The sequence below is a fragment of the Mustela nigripes genome, chromosome 12 (genome assembly GCF_022355385.1).
Source record: "Mustela nigripes isolate SB6536 chromosome 12, MUSNIG.SB6536, whole genome shotgun sequence".
Taxonomy (NCBI): Eukaryota; Metazoa; Chordata; class Mammalia; order Carnivora; family Mustelidae; genus Mustela; species Mustela nigripes.
Genome location: NC_081568.1, coordinates 156,462,430 through 156,481,410, shown reverse-complemented (window position 1 = coordinate 156,481,410; position 18,981 = coordinate 156,462,430). Strand labels below are relative to the sequence as shown.

The window sequence follows — 18,981 nt, the reverse complement described above, 5'->3', positions numbered from 1 at the left end:
CCGCCTCAGGAGGAAAGGGCCACGGCTGGAGCTCAGTCTCCAGGCCCTCAGGAAATGCTCGGGGCTCAGCATCCAGGTCCCTAGGACCGGGAGATCCCTAGGCTCAGTGTCCAGGCCCTAGGACTGGGAGACCCTGGGGCTCAGCATCCAGGACCCCAGGACCAAGAGACCCCCATGCTCAGAGTCCAGACCTCAGGACCCGGCTGTGGTCTTTGTTACCTAGTCTGACCTGACTGATATGCTGTCCTTACACTTCACATCAGCATTAGAATTAGTTCTTTCTCCAACTGGCACTTGGAGGCAAGTTTCTAGATGTGAGGACTGTAGGGGCCTACTTAGCCAGAGCAACTCCATCTCAGTTAAACAGCCATTTTGTTGTTGGTGCAGTAAAACTTAAACTGACCCTGCCCACCCCCCAAGAGGAACTTACTTAAAAGCAAGTCTGCGAAACCAGTAAAATATGGTGGACCAGTTCCTGATAACAGAGCCCAGAATGCAAGGATGAGTCAGGCCAGGTGGAGACATCCAATCAGTACTATCTCCCTAAGCACCAAAGAATGTAAATCCTGGCTTTTGGATGCCAAACTTGGGACCAATTCTGACCAGAGTAATAGGCTAATTCAAATAGCTACTATAGGGTGAATTGTAATTCAATTGGCCGCCGTGTGTGACCTAACATGACTATGCAACTTTCTCTGTGTGTTACAATCTCATTGGCCACCTGTATGTGGCCAGGCTCAACCGCATGGCCTTTACTCTATAAAAGCTAGTCTGTGAGGCTGGGGGTCGTTGCTCTCTCTGTAAGAGACGGCCCCGACCGGTCAATTTGATTCTCGATACTGGTGCCAAATAAAGCTTTGCTTGACCTTCACTTTGTATCAGTCTCGCTCCTTTGATAGTGGACCCCAATAGGGACAAAGGAAACTTTGTTTCCTCAGCTGGAAGAATGAAAGGCAGGAGACTTGGGGGCTGTGGGTCATGGCATTTATTGCCGCATGAAGCTGGTCCGGGAAGCTAGGAACTCATTCCAGGCTTTTCCAGCTGACAGCCTGCCCTCCTTGTGCGATGGACTCCACTGAGAGCTCCCTCTGAGGGTTCTTGGCCCCATCCCCAGGAAGAAATGCAGGTGGAGACTAGAACTGGGAAAGAGCCCTGACCCACACCCACTGTTTCCCTGGGGGCAAAGGGTGCAGACTGGGTGGAGGGGCATTTCTCTGCAGTGAAGAGGGTCACCCAGGGGCACCGGGGGCCTCAGCCGGTTAGGTGTCTGCTTTCAGCTCAAGTCATGAGCCCAGGGTCCTGGAATTGAGCCCCACATGGGGCTCTGCTCAGCCGGAAGCCTGCTTCTCCCTCTCTCACTCCCCCTGCTTGTGTCCCCTCTCTCGCTGTGTCTCTCTCCATCAAATAAAATCTTTGAAAAAAAAATTGGAGAGGGTCACCTAAAAAAGGATAACAGCAGACCCCCAAGTCAGGACAGTCCCTGTGGTCTCAGCTGCTGGACAGGGACATGGGGAAGAGCAGAGGCACTGCCGTAAAGACTGCCACCACCTCCTAAGGTAGGAGCACCCCAGACAGATGCTGTCCACCATCCCCACAGAGCCTGTGGCTCAGTCCCAATGGCTTGGATTAGCTGAGCCCTCCTTATGCCGCAGGAGCAACCTTCCAGCAGGTTCTGGCATAACTGGCTCTGAGTGCCGGCAATGCCCATTCCGTGCCAGAGGCCGAGAACTGGTCTTCTGCATGAGGTCCCCACCAAGAGGCCGACGGGGATCGGGACGTGCTACCCCACAGTCCACCATGTGGCAGACTGAGGATTTTGAGCTGAAGGCTACTGAGAAACAGCACGCATAGGAGGACCTCTGCCCTCCCAGTTGTTCTCTCAAAAAGCAAGGTGGAAATTCCCATGTGTACAGAAAATTTCTGTTTGCAGAGTTGCCCCTCTCCTGAGCCAGAGAGAGGACGGTGACTCTTATCACCAGAGATGGGACTGAGAGGAGTTTGTGTGAACAACCCTAGTCTATCTGCAGCTCCTCCTGAATGCATCCCAGTCACCGTCCCACAACTTAGCCCAGAAACACAAACCCCCTTCCCTCTGTCTAGGTATTTCTCCACAGCTTATCACCCTTTGTGAAAATGGTGCAGAGGCCAATTTGTGTTTTCAGTTCTTTTTGTGAAGTCCCCATACATGTACAATTGAAAACATTAGATAAAATCTGTATGCCTTCTCACCTGTTCATCTGGCTGCTAATTCACAGACCTCAGGTGAAGAACCTAAGAGGGTAGAAGGAAAGATTTGCCCTTCTCCTGCAAGGCTCATGGTGCACATAGAAAGTGTGAGAGATGACCCTTGCTATAGCTATCTGCTGTATCTGGGGGGCCGGACTGCATGTTTTGGCCACAAAATCCTGACAGATACAGCAGGCTCTGTGGTAACTGCAGATAAAAACAATGATGTCAGCAAGAAATACAGAAACTGGGTTTGCAGGAACTGCAAGTGCAGGTGCTGGGGCTATCATCTGCTAGAGAGGGGCTAGCAGGAAAGGAATGGGGTGAACAATAAAATTAAGACCCTCAATTGGAGGGTGCGTGGAGAAGATACGTGGGAAGTGAAAGGGCTATTCCCGGCCCCAGAATTCCCACCTTATTTTAAGATAAAGACACTGAAGGTTCAACGGGTGCAAAAGAAAGCCTCCTGAGAGCTTCCCTTGTTGGACCAGAAGCAGCAAGTTCTGGGACATGAGGTTGCGTAGAGCCCTCTGGGAGCGGCTTTCCACCTGAAGGAGATGGGAAAGCCGCTCACAGCCGTATAGACAAACAGGGTCACAGGCTTTCTTGCCTCCCCTTCTCCTCCACACCCATTTGCCTTTCCTTTTTTTTTTTTTTTTTTTTAAAGATTTTATTTATTTATTTGACAGAGATCACAAGTAGGCAGAGAGGCAGGCAGAGAGAGAGAGAGGAGGAAACAAGCTCCCTGCTGAGCAGAGAGCCCGATGCGGGACTCGATCCCAGGACCCTGAGATCATGACCTGAGCCGAAGGCAGCGGCTTAACCCACTGAGCCACCCAGGCGCCCCCCATTTGCCTTTCCTAAAGGGACCTACTTTTGGACCCAGGAGTCACTTCTCCCCTCCCTCTCCCTTACTGAGTCAGGTGTGCACCTTCTGTTCCCAGAAGGCCGTCAACCATTTAACAAGCTGGAGAGTTCCTTGGCAGGCTCCCCAATGCACTCACGACACATGAGGTCTTTTCTGGGTGTAACAGGCAGGATCCCAATATTCCCTCCCCTGCAGAAAGCAGCAGGTGGGTATGAGGCAGCCGGGCCTGGGGTTGGCTCAAGTCACACAAACATTCTCCCCCCAAGACAAAACAGCAGGACAGATCCAGCAAACACCCTAAAAGGGTTAGTACATGGGATCCATTGCTCTCTTGTGTGTTTTCTTGAAATTATTTTAGAGTTTTAAGCGTTCTGTGACTCCGTTTCCTAAATGGAAAGGAACCCTCCGCGGAGAATCCCCTCGCTGGTGGAAAGGACAGCAGAGGGGACAGTATTCCAGAGGGGAGATTAGAATCAGCATGTGGTCCACCCTGCCTCCCCCCTGCAAGCTCAGGTGCAGACCCTGGCTGAGCTGCCAGATTGTCCTCGAGTGTGTCTACACCCGTGTGCATCTATACCAGCGTGAGTCTACACCACCCAACTGCTTTCCCGCCCTCCTGTGCAGGCCCAGGCTGTTTCCTCATCTGTCCTCTCCCCCAGGGCCCAGGACTTGGGGACAAGCAGCAACCAGCCAGGGCGAGGTCAGGGTTGGGGGCAGCAGCCTGCCAACCACCTCCCACGCTGGCAAGACCCCAACGGGTCAATCCTGCCTCAGCCCCTCCACCCCTCCTTGCCTACCTAACCCAAGATCTGGTTGCCACCCCCTCCCCTCTCCACGGCAGGACCACTAACGTGTGCACCAGAGAGGTGGGGCCGCTGTGGGCCTGGCGGAGGAGCCCCTCACCTCCCTCAACGGGGCCACCTCCCCGCATCAACTCCCCCCTACCAGAGATCCCTTCACCACCCCCAATGGTGCGATCCCTTCATACCCTCCAAACCCTTTCACCTGCCCCAATGGGGAGACCCCCTTCATCACCCCCAGAGACCCCTTCACCTCCCCAAATGGGGCGACCCCCTCATCTCCACCCAGAGACCTCCTTCCCCGACCCTGGCCAACTCTGAGCTCGCCCTCGCCTGTCAAGAGGCTTCCGCGCCCCCCCCCCCCACCCAGGCTGCTGACAACCCCCCCCCCGTAGCTAGCCTCCCCCCCCCCCGCCCCGCCCCGCCCCGCCCCTGCGGCCGCCCCCGCCCCTGCTGACGCCACAAAGCTCCAGGCCCTGCCGGCCCCCTTCGCTCCCCCACCCCCGCCCAGAAAGTCTTCAGCGCTCAGGCTTTCCGGGGAGCTGTTTGAGCGCTTGGCCGCCTACGCCCTTCGAAGTGCGGCCGGCCGCCCCCTCCCCCGTGAGTACCAGTCCCTCAAGACCCCCGGGGCCAGCGGCGGTCACAAGTAGCAGACCCCGCTTTGAAGATGGTTACCAACGGGAACCAGACGGTGGACGGGTTACCCCGGCATTTACGGAAGAGCATTCCCGGACGCGGGGGGGCGGGGGGGCTGTCGGTCTTCACAGGTCTGGGGTCCTTGGGCGGCTCCCCTCCCCATCCTGAGCGGAACCCCAGCCCCCCTGACTGCCGCGCTTACCCCTGCTTCTCTTGGGGGCGGCAGTGCGCCTCCGGTGGCCGAGAGCTAAGGGGGAGACTGAGCCCTAGCCCTCTGCAGAGGTTAGCTCCAATAAAGGGAACCCCTCAGGGACCGCAGACGATGTGAGGCTGCCAGCGTCCATCACTTCAGAGGACTGCAGAGCCAGGAGCTGGGGTAGTGCGTGCAGCCCAAGAGCAATGTGCACGTCCAGCCTCTAGCACAGTTCCAGTAGCCGCCTCTGATCTGCGTAGGGGGTTTGGGCCTCTGAGGCATGCGGTCGGGGTACTGGTACCCCACAGTGTGTGCACAGGTGTATGAGCCCCGTGTGTGGATACTGTGCGTGTGTATGGATACTGTGTGTGTACATGTGTGCATACTGTGTGCGTGCAGGTATATACGTGTGTGTGCATTTGTGTATCATGGATACTGTGTGCGTGCATATGTGAGTACATGAGTGCATGTGTGGATACCGTGTGTACATGTGTGGGCGTATGTTTGGGTACACGTGTGCATGTATGTGTGGAAACGTGTGTGCATATGTGGATACATGTGTGGATGATCTGTATGCATGCGTGGATACATGCATGCATGTATATGTGGATACTGTATACGTGCATGTGTGTATAGGGTGTGTGTGGATACTCCATATGCATGTGTGGATACGTGTGTATGCATGTGTGTATACTGTGTGCATGCATGTGCGGACACATGTGTGTGCACATGTGTGCATGTGTGGTGCTGTGTGCGTGCATGTGTGGATACTGTGTGTATGCATTGTGGATACATGTGTGCGTGCATGTGTGGGTACATGTATGGTTGCTCTGTATGCATGTGCAGATACATGTATGCATGCACATATGTATAGTGTGTGTGCACTGTACGTGCTCTGCGCATGTGTGTAACTGTCTTTGCATGCATGTGTGCATACCGTGTGTGCTTGCATGTGTATGCTGCATATATGCATGTGTGTATACTGTGTGCGTGCATGTGTGTATACGGTCTTTGTGTGTGCATGCATGTATACTGTGTGTGTGTTTGCATGTGTGTATACTGTGTGTGTGTCTGGACCTGTGTTAGCATCTCTGTTCTGTGCATGCACGCACACAGGACTGACTTTTCTGCACCACACCTTGTCAAGGAAGACCAGAGTCGGTCTGTAGTTAGAACAGTAGAAAAACCGGTGTTGTTTCTACAAACGAGGTTTTTTCATGGTTATTGCAATAGGGAGAAAGAGATCCCAGGGGAGAACAGGCTCATCTCAACATAGGACGGACAAGTGGGGATTTATGGCCACAGAGCAGGGGGTGGGGAGGTCAGTGATGGAAAGTCACGAAGAGGTGGCATGGGGAGGGGGATTCTTGCCAGATGGGCCTAACAGGATTCTTGCTCTAGACAGGTCGGTGGGGGGCTGAGGAACCTCCTATTGGGGGGGCACACTGAACCAACTTAGCATGATCTTCCCTACTGTGGGTGGGGCCGGCCAAAGGCAGGGCTCTCTGCCAGAGGGTATGAGGGATCTCCTGCTCCTTCCCAGGAGACATGGATGCCCTGGAACTTGCCAGAAAGCTGCAGGAGGAGGCCACGTGCTCCATCTGCCTCGATTACTTCACGGACCCCGTGATGACGGCCTGCGGCCACAACTTCTGCCGGGAGTGCATCCAGCTAACCTGGGAGAAGGCTAAGAGCAGGAAAGGGGGCAAGAAGCGGCGGGGCTCCTTCCCCTGCCCCGAGTGCCGGGAGCTGTCCCCTCAAAGGAACTTGCGGCCCAACCGCCTGCTGACCAAGGTGGCAGAGATGGCACGGCAGCACCCGGCTTTCCAGAGGCGGGACCTGTGCAGGGCGCACCAGGAGCTGCTGAAGCTCTTCTGTGAGGACGACCAGAGCCCCATCTGTGTCGTCTGCAGGGAGTCCCGGGTGCACCGGCCCCACAGGGTTGTCCCCATAGAGGAGGCTGTGCAGGAGTACAGGGTGCGTCCAGGCTAGGGGGAGGGGGGTGCACACGGAGGCCAAGTGCATGCGTCAGGAGGCTGGCAGGAGAACAGCTACCATAAGGGACAGCCCAAGTGTGGGACCATGTGACCAAAGTGTCCACATGCTCCCGCGACAACGCAGTGGGCTGGGTCATAGCTGTTGGGAAGTCCTGGCTGATGGAGGCCCTGCCCGGGTCCCTCCAGTCATGGCTCCAGCAGCATCGGTTCCCAGCGGCTGGCTCTGCCCTGTGTCCTCCCTGGGCACTGGGCAGGAGGTGTGAGGGCACGAATCCCAGTGTGGGGGTCTCCATGCTGGTGACCTCATCACCCCCCATGGTCCTTCTTCCTGTTCAACCGTGAAACTTCCCAGGATAGGGGGGTTGTGGCACCTCTCACTGCTCAGCAGTCTGGATCCGTAGTCAGGAGAGGGCAGGCCTGGGAAGGTGTCTTGCTGAGGCTGATCATCCTCAGCTGGCTCCAGCCCAAACAACCCTCTTGACAAAGGGGCATGTTTTGGGAGGCATGTGTCCACCCACAGCCCCCCTCATGCTATTCCTGGGGGGTGAGCCTCTGGAGGCATCACCCAGATGCCCAGGAGTGAGGGCCTTGGACCCCAATCCTGCGGCCTGTGTGTCCCACAGTTGAAGCTGGAGGCGGACATGGGGCACCTCCGCGAGGAGTTGATGAAGACGGGGAAGCTGCAGGCCAGGGAGAAACAGGCCTTGGCTGAGTGGCAGGCAGGTGCTGGGGACCAGGGTGGGTGCTCACAGCAGCCCTGTGGGGTGGGAGAGCCTGGCCTGCGGACCCAGAGCCCCCACAGGGCCTGCATGAGCCCTCGATACATACCCCAAGCTCAGAGTCCCACCAGAATCAGGATGGAGAACCTGAGGTCAGCACAGGCTGGCGGTGTCACAGATACAGGAATGAGGGCACACAGGTGGTGGGGAACCCCCAGGTGACCCCACGAATGCTCCCAACCCTCTCAGGAGGACTTTTCTGTGGGTCATCAGGGCCCAGGGCCAGGAGGAGACCAGCATCCAAGCTGGTAGGTGCAGCCGGCCAGGAAGGGAGAGGACATCGCGGGCAGCAGGCCCTCAGGTCTGCCCCCCAACCCCCTGCAGGTGAAGGTTAGGGAGCAGAGACAGCGCATCCTGGTGGAGTTTCAAAAGATGGGCCTCCTTCTTGTGGAGGAGGAGCAGCGTGTCCTCCAGGCCCTGAAGGAGGAGGAGGAGGAGGTGGTGGCCAAGCTGCAGGAGAGCTCATCCACCCTGGAGAGGCAGAGCCACACCCTGGAGAGGCTGCTGCTGCAGCTGGAGGACAGGAACCAGCACACACCCCTGCAGATGCTGCAGGTGAGGGTCGACCGCACCCCTGCTGGCCTGGCCTGCAGGCCTGGCAGGGAAAGGGAAAGATCTCACCACCCCTGCTCACCTGGAGGGTGAGGTGAAAGAGCTCAGCAGCCCTGGTCACCTGGGCGCGGGGGAGGGGCTCAGGGCCAAGGGTGCTGTCCTTGTACCTCCACCCCCACCACTGAAGGAAAGGCTCTGACAAGGTCAGCCAAGGCTGAGTGACAAAGACCACAGGCAGACGTGTTCTCTTGGGGGCCTGGAGGCTGGGAGTCTGCATTCCTGGGGTGGGCAGCGGCCGGCTCCTCTGCAGGCTTCTCTCCTCCCCGTCACAGACAGCTGTGTTCTCTGTGGGTGAGGTGAACATTATAACCACTACACTATGGAAACTGTGTTCTCTGTGTGTTTCTGGGTCCACATCTCCTCTTCCTGCAGCGGCACCCCTCCTGCGGGATCAGGGCCCACCCTAGTCACCATAACCACCTCTGTAAAGACCTCACCTCCAAGTACAGCCACCTTCTGAGGCCCTGGGGCTTGGGGCTGAGGCGTATGCATTAGGAAGACACTGTGCCCAGGCTCCAGGCCTGCGAGGAGGTGGCCTGGGGCAGCTGTGGTCAGTGTGGTGAGGTGGGGCATAGACACGCTGGCCCAGATAGGTGCCCATGACTTTGCAGGCAGGAGGGAGTCATGCAACTGCAGGCAGGACAGGAGCAAAGGCAGGCCAAGGCGGCCCAACGAGGGCCTGACCACAAGGGGCTGTGGTGCCCCACAAGTAGGACAGGTATCAAGCACGGGGAGCGATGGAATCCCTGGCAGCAGACAGGATTCCCCACGATTGCATGCAGGCACACACATACACACATGCATGCACGGGCATGTTTAGACACCAGAGGCAGAGGCCGCCTGCCGGGTGCTGGGCATCCTGTTTGTCTGAGTCAATTCCCACGTTTGCCTGTTGTCCTGACCTCCCATGGGCTTTGTGCCCAGGAAACCGCCTCCTGCGGATGACAGACTAGACAATTGCCCAAATGTTGGGGAGCGCTTTGTCTACTATTAAAAAGAAGCTGGGGGTGCCTGGGTAGCTCAGTGGGTTGAGCCAGTGCCTTCGGCTCAGGTCATGATCTCAGGGTCCTGGGATCGAGCCCCGCATCGGGCTCTCTGCTCAGCAGGGAGCCTGCTTCCCTCTCTCTCTCTCTCTGCCTCTCCCTTTCTGCCTACCTGTGATCTCTGTCTATCAAATAAATTTTAAAAATCTTTTTTAAAAAATGCAGCTGGTCTGCAGGAGAGTACACGGACATCTGACTCACTCAAGGCCAGGCTAAAGTACCAAAGGCCCCATTTGATGGCTGGGTGTCACGTCCCCCCATCGCCATCCCTCATGAGCCAACAGCTTCCAAGGGGGAAGAGCAGGAGGCCTGGTGGCCAGAGGTGGTGGCTTCCTGTGGGCAGCCACGACAGGGGTATGGCCCACAAAGGGGTACAGGGTCTTGGGAAAGCACCCTGAAATCCTTCCAGCTCTGCAGACCAGAAATGCAGACATGACGCCCCCAACCCTAACGAGGTCCTGCCCTTCTCCCTCTTCCCTACCCCCTTCCTGCTTTGTAGGACATGAAGGAGCTCCTGAGCAGGTAGGCGGCCACCTGCGGGGGAGGCAGTGATAGGCACAGGGAGGGCTCCGCATGGGGCCAGCAGGGACAGTGAGACCTGTGTCCACCGGAGGAAGAACAGCCTGAGTGTCCAGTACCCGGAGGCCACCCCGACCGTGCTGAGGACCGTCTGCAGGGTCCCTGGGCAGATAGAGGTGCTCAAGAGTTTTCAAGGTAAGCAGGGGCCCAGGGGCCCTGGACGACTCCCCACCCCACCCCTGGTCACTCCGAGGGAGCCCGCAATGGGGGCGACAGTTGTCCAACCTGCTGCTCCAGGGCGTGCTTTCTGTTGTGTCCCTGTGCTAACCCAGGTGGAGATGCCCACACGGACCCCTGGCTGCTTCGCCATAGCACCACCGATAGGGACAGGGACCCAGTCTCCTGGGGGAGGCCTAGGGCCAGTGGGGGACAGCAGGGATGACGGGCGCCCTCTCCTCATGGCCCGGGCCTGTCTGCAGAGGATGTGGTGCCGGACCCCACCACCGCATACCCCTACCTCCTGCTGTATGAGAGCCGGCAGAGGCGCTACCTGACGCCGCCCCTGGGAGGCGTGCCCCCCAGCAAGGACCGATTCCTGGCCTACCCCTGCGCGGTGGGCCAGCAGACCTTCTCTTCCGGCAGGCACTACTGGGAGGTGGGCATGAACCTCACGGGCGATGCACTCTGGGCACTGGGCGTGTGCAGGGACAACGTGAGCCGCAAGGACAAGGTCCCCAAGTCCCCTGAGAATGGGTTCTGGGTGGTGCAGCTGTGCAAGGGGAAGAAGTACCTGCCCATCATGGCCGCCCCAACCCCTGTCACCCTGGCCGAGCCCCCCAGCCACGTGGGGGTCTTCCTGGACTTCGAGGCAGGAGAGGTGTCCTTCTACAACCTGAGGGATGGCTCCCACCTGCACACCTACGCCCAGCGTGAATTCTCCGGCCCCCTGCAGCCCTTCTTCTGCCTCGGGGCCCCCAAATCAGGCCAGATGGTCATCTCTACAGTAACCCTGTGGGTGAAGGGCTAGGCCACCTGCCAGGTTTCTGTCTGCTGGCACCTTGGTGAGCCCCCAGCCGTGCAAGGCACTTTCACTAAAATGAAACATAATCCGGATTAAAGCAGTTAATGATAGAGGCTATATTCGCACGCATTTCATGAAGAAAACTTGGACAGCCGCGGAGCTCCCTAGTGGACCGATTCCAAGGAAGGACATCCAGCCCCAGGCGCCTGTGATGCACTAGCTCTGGGATATGTATGCCCACCTAGGAATGGAGCCAGAGGACTGGCCCCGCTGTGCTTTGGGTTATACACAGAGAGCCACGGCCTCCAGGGTCCACCTGCTTTGTCTTCCAAACACTCGGTGTTTGCACCTTGCAGCAAAGGGGGAAGGGGAGGAGGCGGTGATGAGAAAACGAAACTGCAAACCGAATCCCTAAAAACCTCAGAGCTCTCCAGCCCTTACGTCGTCGCACAAGCCGGGGCGCAGTTGAGTAGGCGTCACGGGTGGGAGGGACCCCTTTCCACCCGCCGCTCTCCGCACTTTCAGGCGCATTCACAGCCCTGTGGTAGGCTGGCTACCCCAGAACCCCAGTCAGTGAGTGCCTTCCCCAAGAGACCAGAGCCCCTCCCTGCACGCATCCTGGTCGTGCCCGGTCCAGGGGCGCACAGGACACGGCTTGGGGCTCGCCAGCGCAGCCTCAGGGCGCCCGCGTCCTCGCAGTCGCTGTGCTGCGCGGGGAACCCAGTGAACGCGCCGGACGCCAGGTCAGCCCGGGTCTGCAGCGGGTCAGGACGCGAGGCCGACGTGACCCCAATGCCCCCACTGCACGCGGGGGCCGGGGCAGCGCCGCCGCGAGGTCAGCGGGCGAACAGCCTCCAATACTGTCCAGCCCGCGGGCCGCGTGACAGGCCGCAGCCAATCCGGGGCGGAAGCGGGTTGTTCCGGAAAAAAAAAAAAAAAAACCCAGCTGCTTCCTGCTTCCGCCGCGGCTCCTCTTCCTGTCCGCGTAGGGGAGCCTTGCGCCGCGCGTCCCTGCATCCCTGTGCCCCGCTCCCCCCGAGCCCGGCTCCCCCGGAGCCCCCGCGGCCCCGCGCGCTGTCCAGATCCCGGCCGCGGAGGCCCACGACCGATAGCGCCGCCTTCCTCCACCCCAGCGGCGCCATGGCCGCCCCCGACCTGTCCACCAACCTCCAGGAGGAGGCCACCTGCGCCATCTGCCTTGACTACTTCACGGACCCGGTGATGACCGACTGCGGCCACAACTTCTGCCGCGAGTGCATCCGGCGCTGCTGGGGCCAGCCCGAGGGCCCGTACGCCTGCCCCGAGTGCCGCGAGCTGTCCCCGCAGAGGAACCTGCGGCCCAACCGCCCGCTCGCCAAGATGGCCGAGATGGCGCGGCGCCTGCACCCGCCGTCGCCCGTCCCGCAGGGTGTGTGCGCCGCGCACCGCGAGCCGCTGGCCGCCTTCTGCGGCGACGAGCTGCGCCTGCTGTGTGCGGCCTGTGAGCGCTCGGGGGAGCACTGGACGCACCGCGTGCGCCCGCTGCAGGATGCGGCGGATGACCTCAAGGTGCGGGGCCGGGGGCGGGGGGGATGCGGGGCCCTCGCTCCCAGCTGCGTGCAGCCAGTCCCAAAGCCGCACCCTCCTGTGGGGCACCAGCCTGGAGATCGGGGGGAGGCGTGCTCTCTGGGAGGGGCAGGTCCTGTTGTGACTTTTCTAACCTCTTACGTTCGTGTGTGAGGCGTGCAAATTAACAAAGGCAGAGTAACGAGTGAAAAAATGCATAGTTTTACTAGTCTTTTAAATCTCAGGTGGTACAAGGGGCTTCCCAGAGAGGTGAAAAATGCAGTTAGACTGAGTTTATGTTCCATTTTAACATCGAATGATAAACTCGGGAGAAGCACCTAGACAAAAATGAGATTTGGGCTTCCTTGGCCGGAGAGAAGTAGGGACTATGGGAGGGGTTGGAAACTGATGGAAAATCAGGCTTGTCTCAGTAGGAAAGTCTGTTCGGTCAGACTCTTCTGTGACGAAGAGTCGTCTTGGCTGAGTGCTCTCCCCCTTCCTGGTACAGACAGGGAGAGGCAGGAAGGAGGAGGGCAGAGGGCCCTTCCTGTGTCTGCTGTTCCCCACTTGCTTCAGTTCCAAATAGTCCTGGTGTGCAAGTGGCCTACTCTGGGGAGGCACATTCCGACCTCCTTCACTCACTCCACTGGTGCCTAGCTGGTCTTGGTCCTTGGGATACCAAAGGGACTCTTTACCTGCCCCCCCCCCCCCCCCCAGGGCTGTGCCTGGCATTCGCATGCCCTGGGGTGCTGACTCCCGAAAGCACCACCTCTCAGGCCTGGGTCCAGCTAGAAGTCCAGATGGAGCTGTGCAGGCCAGGACCCTCCTGAGAGCCCAGGGCAGTCCTGGAGAAGTATGGGGGCTGGAATTCGCGGGAGGTTAGGAGACGAAATACAGGCAAGGGGCCTGGGGTTCTGGGCTGTCACCCTCGCTGGCTCCTTTGAGGTTGTCTGCATGTCGTGCCCAGGACTGTGATTCCTGCCAGCTGACCTTGGCTCGGCCACGGTTGACTGTTGACTGGAATAGGGCCCAGAGGTCACTCTTGTCTCACTGTCCCGCAGGGGAAGCTGGAGAAGTCCCTGGAGCACCTGCGGAAGCAAATGGAGGACGCACTGCTGTTCCAGGCCCAGGCTGAGGAGACCTGTGCCTTGTGGCAGGCAGGTGGCCCAGTGCCTGAGGTCGCGGGTGGGGAGTGGTCGGCCCCTGAGCCTCTGCGGAGGGACACAGCGGTCCTGGGCCTTATGCTGCTCCCGCAGAGGGATCAGGGTTCCACACCCTGCAGGGAATCCCTGTTGGGGGCGGGGCGGGGCATGGGGTAGGGGCAGGACAGGACCTGAGCCCTCCAGTCTCCCCCGGCAGAAGATGGTGGACAGCCAGCGGCAGAATGTGCTGGCGGAATTCGAGCGGCTGCGTCGGCTGCTTGCTGAGGAGGAGCAGCGCCTGCTGCAGAGGCTCGAGGAGGAGGAGCTGGAGGTGCTGCCCCCACTCCGGGACAGCGCTGCCCGCCTGGGCCAGCAGAGCGCCCGGCTGGCCGAGCTTATTGCCGAGCTGGAGGGGCGCTGCCAGCTGCCAGCGCTGGGACTGTTGCAGGTGAGCCGCTCTGCACTCTGGGGTGGGCCTGTGAGGGCTTCGGGTGGGGCAGGATCCTGGTGCAGCCCTGGGGGTCCAGGCTTTCCCACCCGGGCAGGGGAGCTAGGGCAGGGATCTCAGATGTGCCTCTGCAGGTGTGCTTGCGGGTCTCAGGGAGTTGGTACCAACCCTGAACTCTACCAGCAATGGCTGCCTGTCCTGGAGTCTGTTTGCGCTCTGACCAGGCCACATGCTTGGTGGCATCCAGGGTCCGTGGGTCACCAGGCTGGCTCCAAAGGTTCAGGTCCAGTATATGGAGAAGAAAGGCCAGCAGGTGTCCCATGGGAGTCCTGTATTGGCTCCATGTCTTCCGGAGGCTCCGCCTGGCTCCGGACTCTTGGCCCTGGGTGGGAGTGACCACTGTGCAGCCCAGGGCACCTCCCACAAGGTGGAAGTCCCAGAGCCTAGAGGATCTTCAGGGACCAGGCAGAGGCTCCTGGCTGCTCTCCTGGGGTTTGAACTTGGTCCTTCACCCCACTGCCGAGACCTCCAGTGGCTTCCAGTCTAGGAAAGAGGAAGAACCCCAGGCGAGAGTCTGGCAGGGAGTGAGGGAGGTGGACAGAGTAGGCTGTGGTCAGTGAGGTGGGCACTAGGTGGCCAATCGAGATAGTCAGGAGAAGTGTGTGCTGCTGGAGAAGCCAAAGAACTGGAGGTTCTGGAAAGAGGAGAGGTTGGCCCCACAGGAGAGATGAGAATCCCAGGGCTGCATGAAGCGGGAGTTGGGGGTCTTCCCTGAGATGCCCCAGTGCGTGGGTGGTCTCGGCTGGCCAGCTGCCCTCCTGGATTTTGTACTAACAGTGACCATCTGTGCCTCCAGTGCCCCCTCACTGCTCCCATATGCTCAGAGCACCTCGCCCTGGGTCTCTGCCTGGGTGGCGAGGGAGGCCCTTCCCTCCTCCCCTCCTCCCCCAGTTCCAGGGCTCCCCTTGCCTGTGCTGGGGGTAGAGGTGAGATCTGCTGCATAGAAGGGCAGGAGAGCAGCCCTGGGTAGCCCCCTGTTTACTGGTGGGAATAAGGGAGGTTAGGTGTGCCCATAAGCATCTGGTCTGTGTTAGGTGGAGGCCCGCCCCAGGGACTGGCCAGGCATCTGGCACCTGGGGCAAGTAGGTGAGTATGCCCTCAGACAGAGGAAGTGCAGGTTTGGGTGACTTCCAGGTGGCCACACCCCTGCATCCCAGCTTCCCTTCCAGGCTTGCCCTATAGCCACCCTGTGTAGGTGGAGAGCCTTTTCCTGAAGAAACATGTGTCTCCCAAAGGGGCTGGGTAGGGTACATGGAGGCCAAGCTCTTTCCTTAAGGTCCGGACCCCTGCATGACCTTCACATCACAGAGGATCTTGTGCAATGTATCCACACACACTGTTCCTGAGTGGGTCTGGACTGTCACTTTTCAGTGCTCCGGGGTGGGCCACCCACCCTGCATAACTACGAAGAACAAGCTGTTTCTGCTTTGCCTACTGCCCACACCAAGCTCCTTGTGCCCCGGGCCCTTTGCACATGGCTCTTCCAGTCCTGCACTGATCCTCTCACTGTATCTTTAGAAGCCTGCAGTTTCCCTTTTCCTTTGAGGCCTGCTGTTGTCTTGTCCTACCCTCCCACCAACCAGCCCACACACAGGCCATCGGTCGTGTGTGTGCAGATCTCCCTCCTCAAGGGAAGCCCTCTGTAGGACTCCATCTTAAGACCTCTGCATTCTCAGGTCTGGCCTGATAGTGGGCGTGTGGTTGGAATCACCGTGGGTGAGCTGCCCGTGATTGACCGTGTGGACCAGCCAGGTCCCAGCCCTTCTCAGGGGTTCTGCAAAGTCCAAAGACTTCCCGTCAGCAACTAGTGTGTGTGTGTATGTTTAAGATTTTATTTATTTGACAGAGATCACAAGTAGGCAGAGAGGCAGGCAGAGAGGCAGGCAGAGAGAGAGGACGAAGCAGGCTCCCTGCTGAGCAGAGAGCCCAATGCAGGGCTCAATTCCAGGACCCTGGGATTATGACCTGAGCCAAAGGCCAAGGCCAAGGCCTGTGCCACCCAGGCACCCCAGCAGCTAGTGTTTTAAGTAATTGGATGTCCTAGTCAACTCAGGCTGCATAATAAGTAGCACAGGCTTTGGGGTTTAAACAACACACATGTGTTATCTCCTGGTCCTAGAGTCTGGAAGTCCCAGATCAGGCCTGGGTGGAGCTAATTTTTTTGGAGAGGTCTCCCCTCCTGGTATCCTCACGCCCTTGGCTGCCTGTGTGTATGTTTGCTCCATGTCCTCTTCAGAGAAGGATTGCAGGATCCAGGCCCACCCTGGTAACCTCTTTAAACCTTAGCCACCTCTGTAAAGACCCCATCTCCAACCACAGCCCCATTCTGAGGTCCTGGGGGTTGGGTCGCCAGCATTTAGATTGAAGGGACACAATCCGTGATGCTGAGGGAGATGCTTGTTTGTGTCCTATGGGAGAGCGGGGCATCCAAGTGGAGAGGCCTCACCTGGAAGGTGGATGTGAGTTGGGGGGCCTCTGGGAGGGCAGGTGCATGGGACCGGGTGAGGCCGCAGACCCCAGACAGCCAGGTACCTGTGAGCCCTGGGAGGTAGGAAGCCCCAGGCCAGCAGAGGCATGGCTCCCTGCTGGGGGCCCAGGGCCCTGCTTGCTTGTCCCACCCTGCAGAGGTGCTGGGGACTCTGGGTGGGTGAGCCTATAGTCAACGCCCTTCATCCTCCAGGTGTGTTGAGGGAATGAGGCTGGGTCTGCAGGGCTGGATGTGTCCAGAGTCTTCCCAGGGTCCCCTTGTCTGAGCTGCACTGGGGGGCAGCCCACAGGTGGATTTCTGATCACGTGTGTCGGGCAGAGCGAGGTTCTGGGGGCACTGGCGGCCAGGATGTGGGGAGGCCCAGGTTTTGGGGCCAGGCACTGACACCGTGTGTGTCTCTCCCACAGGACATCAGGGATACCCTGCGAAGGTAGGAGCTGCGGCCTCTCCCCAGGGCAAGTGGGTAGGTGGGGTGCAGGGGGGGGCACCCTCAGGGTGACGCCTGCACTGCCCCTGCAGGGTCCAGGATGTGAAGCTGCAGCCACCGGAGCTGGTGCCGATGGAGATGAGGACAGTGTGCAGGGTTCCGGGGCTGGTGGACGCCCTGCGCAGATTCCGAGGTGGGTCTGCAATCAGCGCGAGCCCAGGCTCCGGCTTCAGGGAAACCCAGGGTGGGGGGCTGTTAGGCAGAAAGTGCAGAGGTGAGACACGCCCCCCCCAAGGGGGTTTCAACTAGTGCTGGGGCACCTGCGTGGACCCCAGACCTGCGCCCTGCCGCCTGCCTCCAGGTACAAGATGTGGGGAGGTAGTTGTAGGAAGCCTTTAGCTCTAAAGGAGCAAGCATCGCCAGGGGGCATGGACTGCTTTCCAGAACCTTCCAAGTGGCAGAGACATGGTGGGGACAAGCCATTAGGGGATATTTTCACAGAGGGTTCCAGCTCACAGGGGACGTCTGCTCGCCCTGCAGGGGACGTGACCCTGGACCCTGACACCGCCAACCCCGAGTTGGTCCTGTCGGAGGACAGAAGGAGTGTGCGCCGGGGGGACCTGCGGCAGGTGCTGCCCGACAGTCCCGAGCGTTTCGACCCCGGGCCCTGCGTGCTGGGCCGGGAACCCCTCACCTCCGGCCGCCACTACTGGGAGGTAGAAGTGGGGGAGCGGGCCAGCTGGGCACTAGGGGTCTGCAGGGAGAACGCCAACCGCAAAGAGAAGGGGGAGCTGTTCGCAGGCAACGGCTTTTGGATCCTGGTGTTCCTGGGCAGCTACTATAACTCGTCAGAGCGGGCCTTCGCTCCGCTGCGGGACCCACCACGGCGCGTGGGCATCTTCCTGGACTATGAGGCTGGACAACTGTCCTTCTACAGCGCCACCGACGGCTCCCTCTTGTACGCCTTCCCTGAGACCCCCTTCTCGGGGACACTGCGAGCTCTTTTCTCGCCTCTGTCCAGCAGCCCGACCCCCATGACCATCTGCAGGCCAAAAGGCAGGCCTGGGGACTCCCTGGCTCCCCAGTGAGGGGCCTCCCTGCTCCCGCTGGGAACCTGGGTGGCTCCTGCTGTCTTCTGATGTGGGGGAGCACGCTGCGTGGACCACAGATAAGCGGATATGCTCTTGCTCCCGGAGGGGTGTCCCCGTGTGTGCGTGTAGGGGGACGCCCCCACTCCCAGCGTGAGGTCCTGAGCCTTGTGCCCCCACCCTGCTCCCACAGCCCTGGAGCTGCTCCTCCCGAAATCGGCTGCCAGAGGCAGCTCCAAGCCCGCGCACCTGTGTGCAGTTCTAGAGAAGCAGGGGCGGGGTGGGCTTGGGTGATTGGCAAACAGGCCTGAGAATGCAGAGAGCAAGACACCCGAGCACCATCTCCTCCCAACACATGCCCCTCGGGGCTTTGGGCCCATCACAAAGGTTCGCTAGGGCCAGTATGTGGGCCCCCAGGGTGAGCAGGCACTGAAGCCCCCCGTTCCTCTCTGAGCCACTCGAACCCCCAGGTTCGAGTCACCCTCACATTCTCTCCTCGCTGGCCAGGGAGCCTCCTGCCCCAGAACTCAGCACACCTGGACCCTGTCCCTCTTGCTCTGCCTGGAGACAGGTGAGGCCTCAGAGAGCCCCCACCATATACACCTCGTTAGAGTCTGAGATTTGTCTGCTTTGTTCACGTTTTGTCACCCTTCCTAAAGGTGTGCCTCTGCTTTTTTGTACTCCGAGATTTTATTTATTGTAGGGACTGTTCCTGCAGGAAATAAACGGAGGTTGTCTGTAATGCACTGTCTGCCATTGGAGGAGGGGAGGGAAGGCTGTGGAGATACAGAGGCAGGACCCCCAAGGTCAAGGTCAGGGGCGCTCTTCTGCATGTTCCTTTCACACATAGGCCTGGGGAATTGTTTCCTTGTTTTCTTCAGAAAGCCAGAAAATTACTCTGCATGGGCCACTGTGTTCAGTACCTAGCTACTTTCCCGAGTAATTGGTTCCGTGATCAGTCCCATTCCAGGGTTTTTGCAGTTATGTATGTACACACCCTGTGCTGCCTTCAGCAGTTCCTTCCAGTTACAGACAAAGCCCAGTGCTTCCCCCCAATGCAGCCCACCCCTCCCCGAGCGCCTTCCCTCT

At 59.3% G+C, this 18,981-nt stretch overlaps 2 protein-coding genes across 3 annotated transcripts; both read left to right on the top strand.

Moving 5' to 3' along the window:
- The first annotated feature begins 4,411 nt into the window (after positions 1 to 4,411).
- On the top strand, positions 4,412 to 11,255 carry TRIM17 (tripartite motif containing 17). Its single transcript, XM_059416305.1, has 7 exons — positions 4,412 to 4,494; positions 6,267 to 6,700; positions 7,344 to 7,439; positions 7,824 to 8,054; positions 9,654 to 9,676; positions 9,768 to 9,868; positions 10,153 to 11,255. The coding sequence occupies exons 2-7, from the start codon at positions 6,272 to 6,274 to the stop codon at positions 10,698 to 10,700; spliced, it is 1,428 nt and encodes a 475-aa protein (XP_059272288.1). The 5' UTR covers positions 4,412 to 4,494; positions 6,267 to 6,271; the 3' UTR covers positions 10,701 to 11,255.
- Positions 11,256 to 11,402: 147 nt separating this feature from the next.
- TRIM11 (tripartite motif containing 11) lies at positions 11,403 to 18,634 on the top strand. 2 transcript variants are annotated; one of them, XM_059416303.1, is made up of 6 exons: positions 11,661 to 12,242; positions 13,301 to 13,396; positions 13,599 to 13,829; positions 16,785 to 16,807; positions 16,897 to 16,997; positions 17,345 to 18,634. In XM_059416303.1, the coding sequence occupies exons 1-6, from the start codon at positions 11,835 to 11,837 to the stop codon at positions 17,890 to 17,892; spliced, it is 1,407 nt and encodes a 468-aa protein (XP_059272286.1). In that variant the 5' UTR covers positions 11,661 to 11,834; the 3' UTR covers positions 17,893 to 18,634. The 2 variants fall into 2 exon arrangements, with proteins under 2 accessions (XP_059272287.1, XP_059272286.1); XM_059416304.1 differs by lacking the exon at positions 16,785 to 16,807 and having other exon boundaries at positions 11,403 to 12,242; positions 17,345 to 17,449.
- The last annotated feature ends 347 nt before the right edge of the window (positions 18,635 to 18,981 follow it).

Bases quoted from the DNA above. Each gene is read 5' to 3' on its own strand.
- TRIM17 (XM_059416305.1), top strand. From the start codon at position 6,272: ATGGATGCCCTGGAACTTGCCAGAAAGCTGCAGGAGGAGGCCACGTGC. The intron at 6,701-7,343 runs GTGCGTCCAGGC...TGTGTCCCACAG, and splicing joins AGGCTGTGCAGGAGTACAGG to TTGAAGCTGGAGGCGGACAT. The intron at 7,440-7,823 runs GCAGGTGCTGGG...AACCCCCTGCAG, and splicing joins AGGCCTTGGCTGAGTGGCAG to GTGAAGGTTAGGGAGCAGAG.
- TRIM11 (XM_059416303.1), top strand. From the start codon at position 11,835: ATGGCCGCCCCCGACCTGTCCACCAACCTCCAGGAGGAGGCCACCTGC. The intron at 13,830-16,784 runs GTGAGCCGCTCT...TCTCTCCCACAG, and splicing joins CAGCGCTGGGACTGTTGCAG to GACATCAGGGATACCCTGCG. The intron at 16,808-16,896 runs GTAGGAGCTGCG...CTGCCCCTGCAG, and splicing joins ATCAGGGATACCCTGCGAAG to GGTCCAGGATGTGAAGCTGC.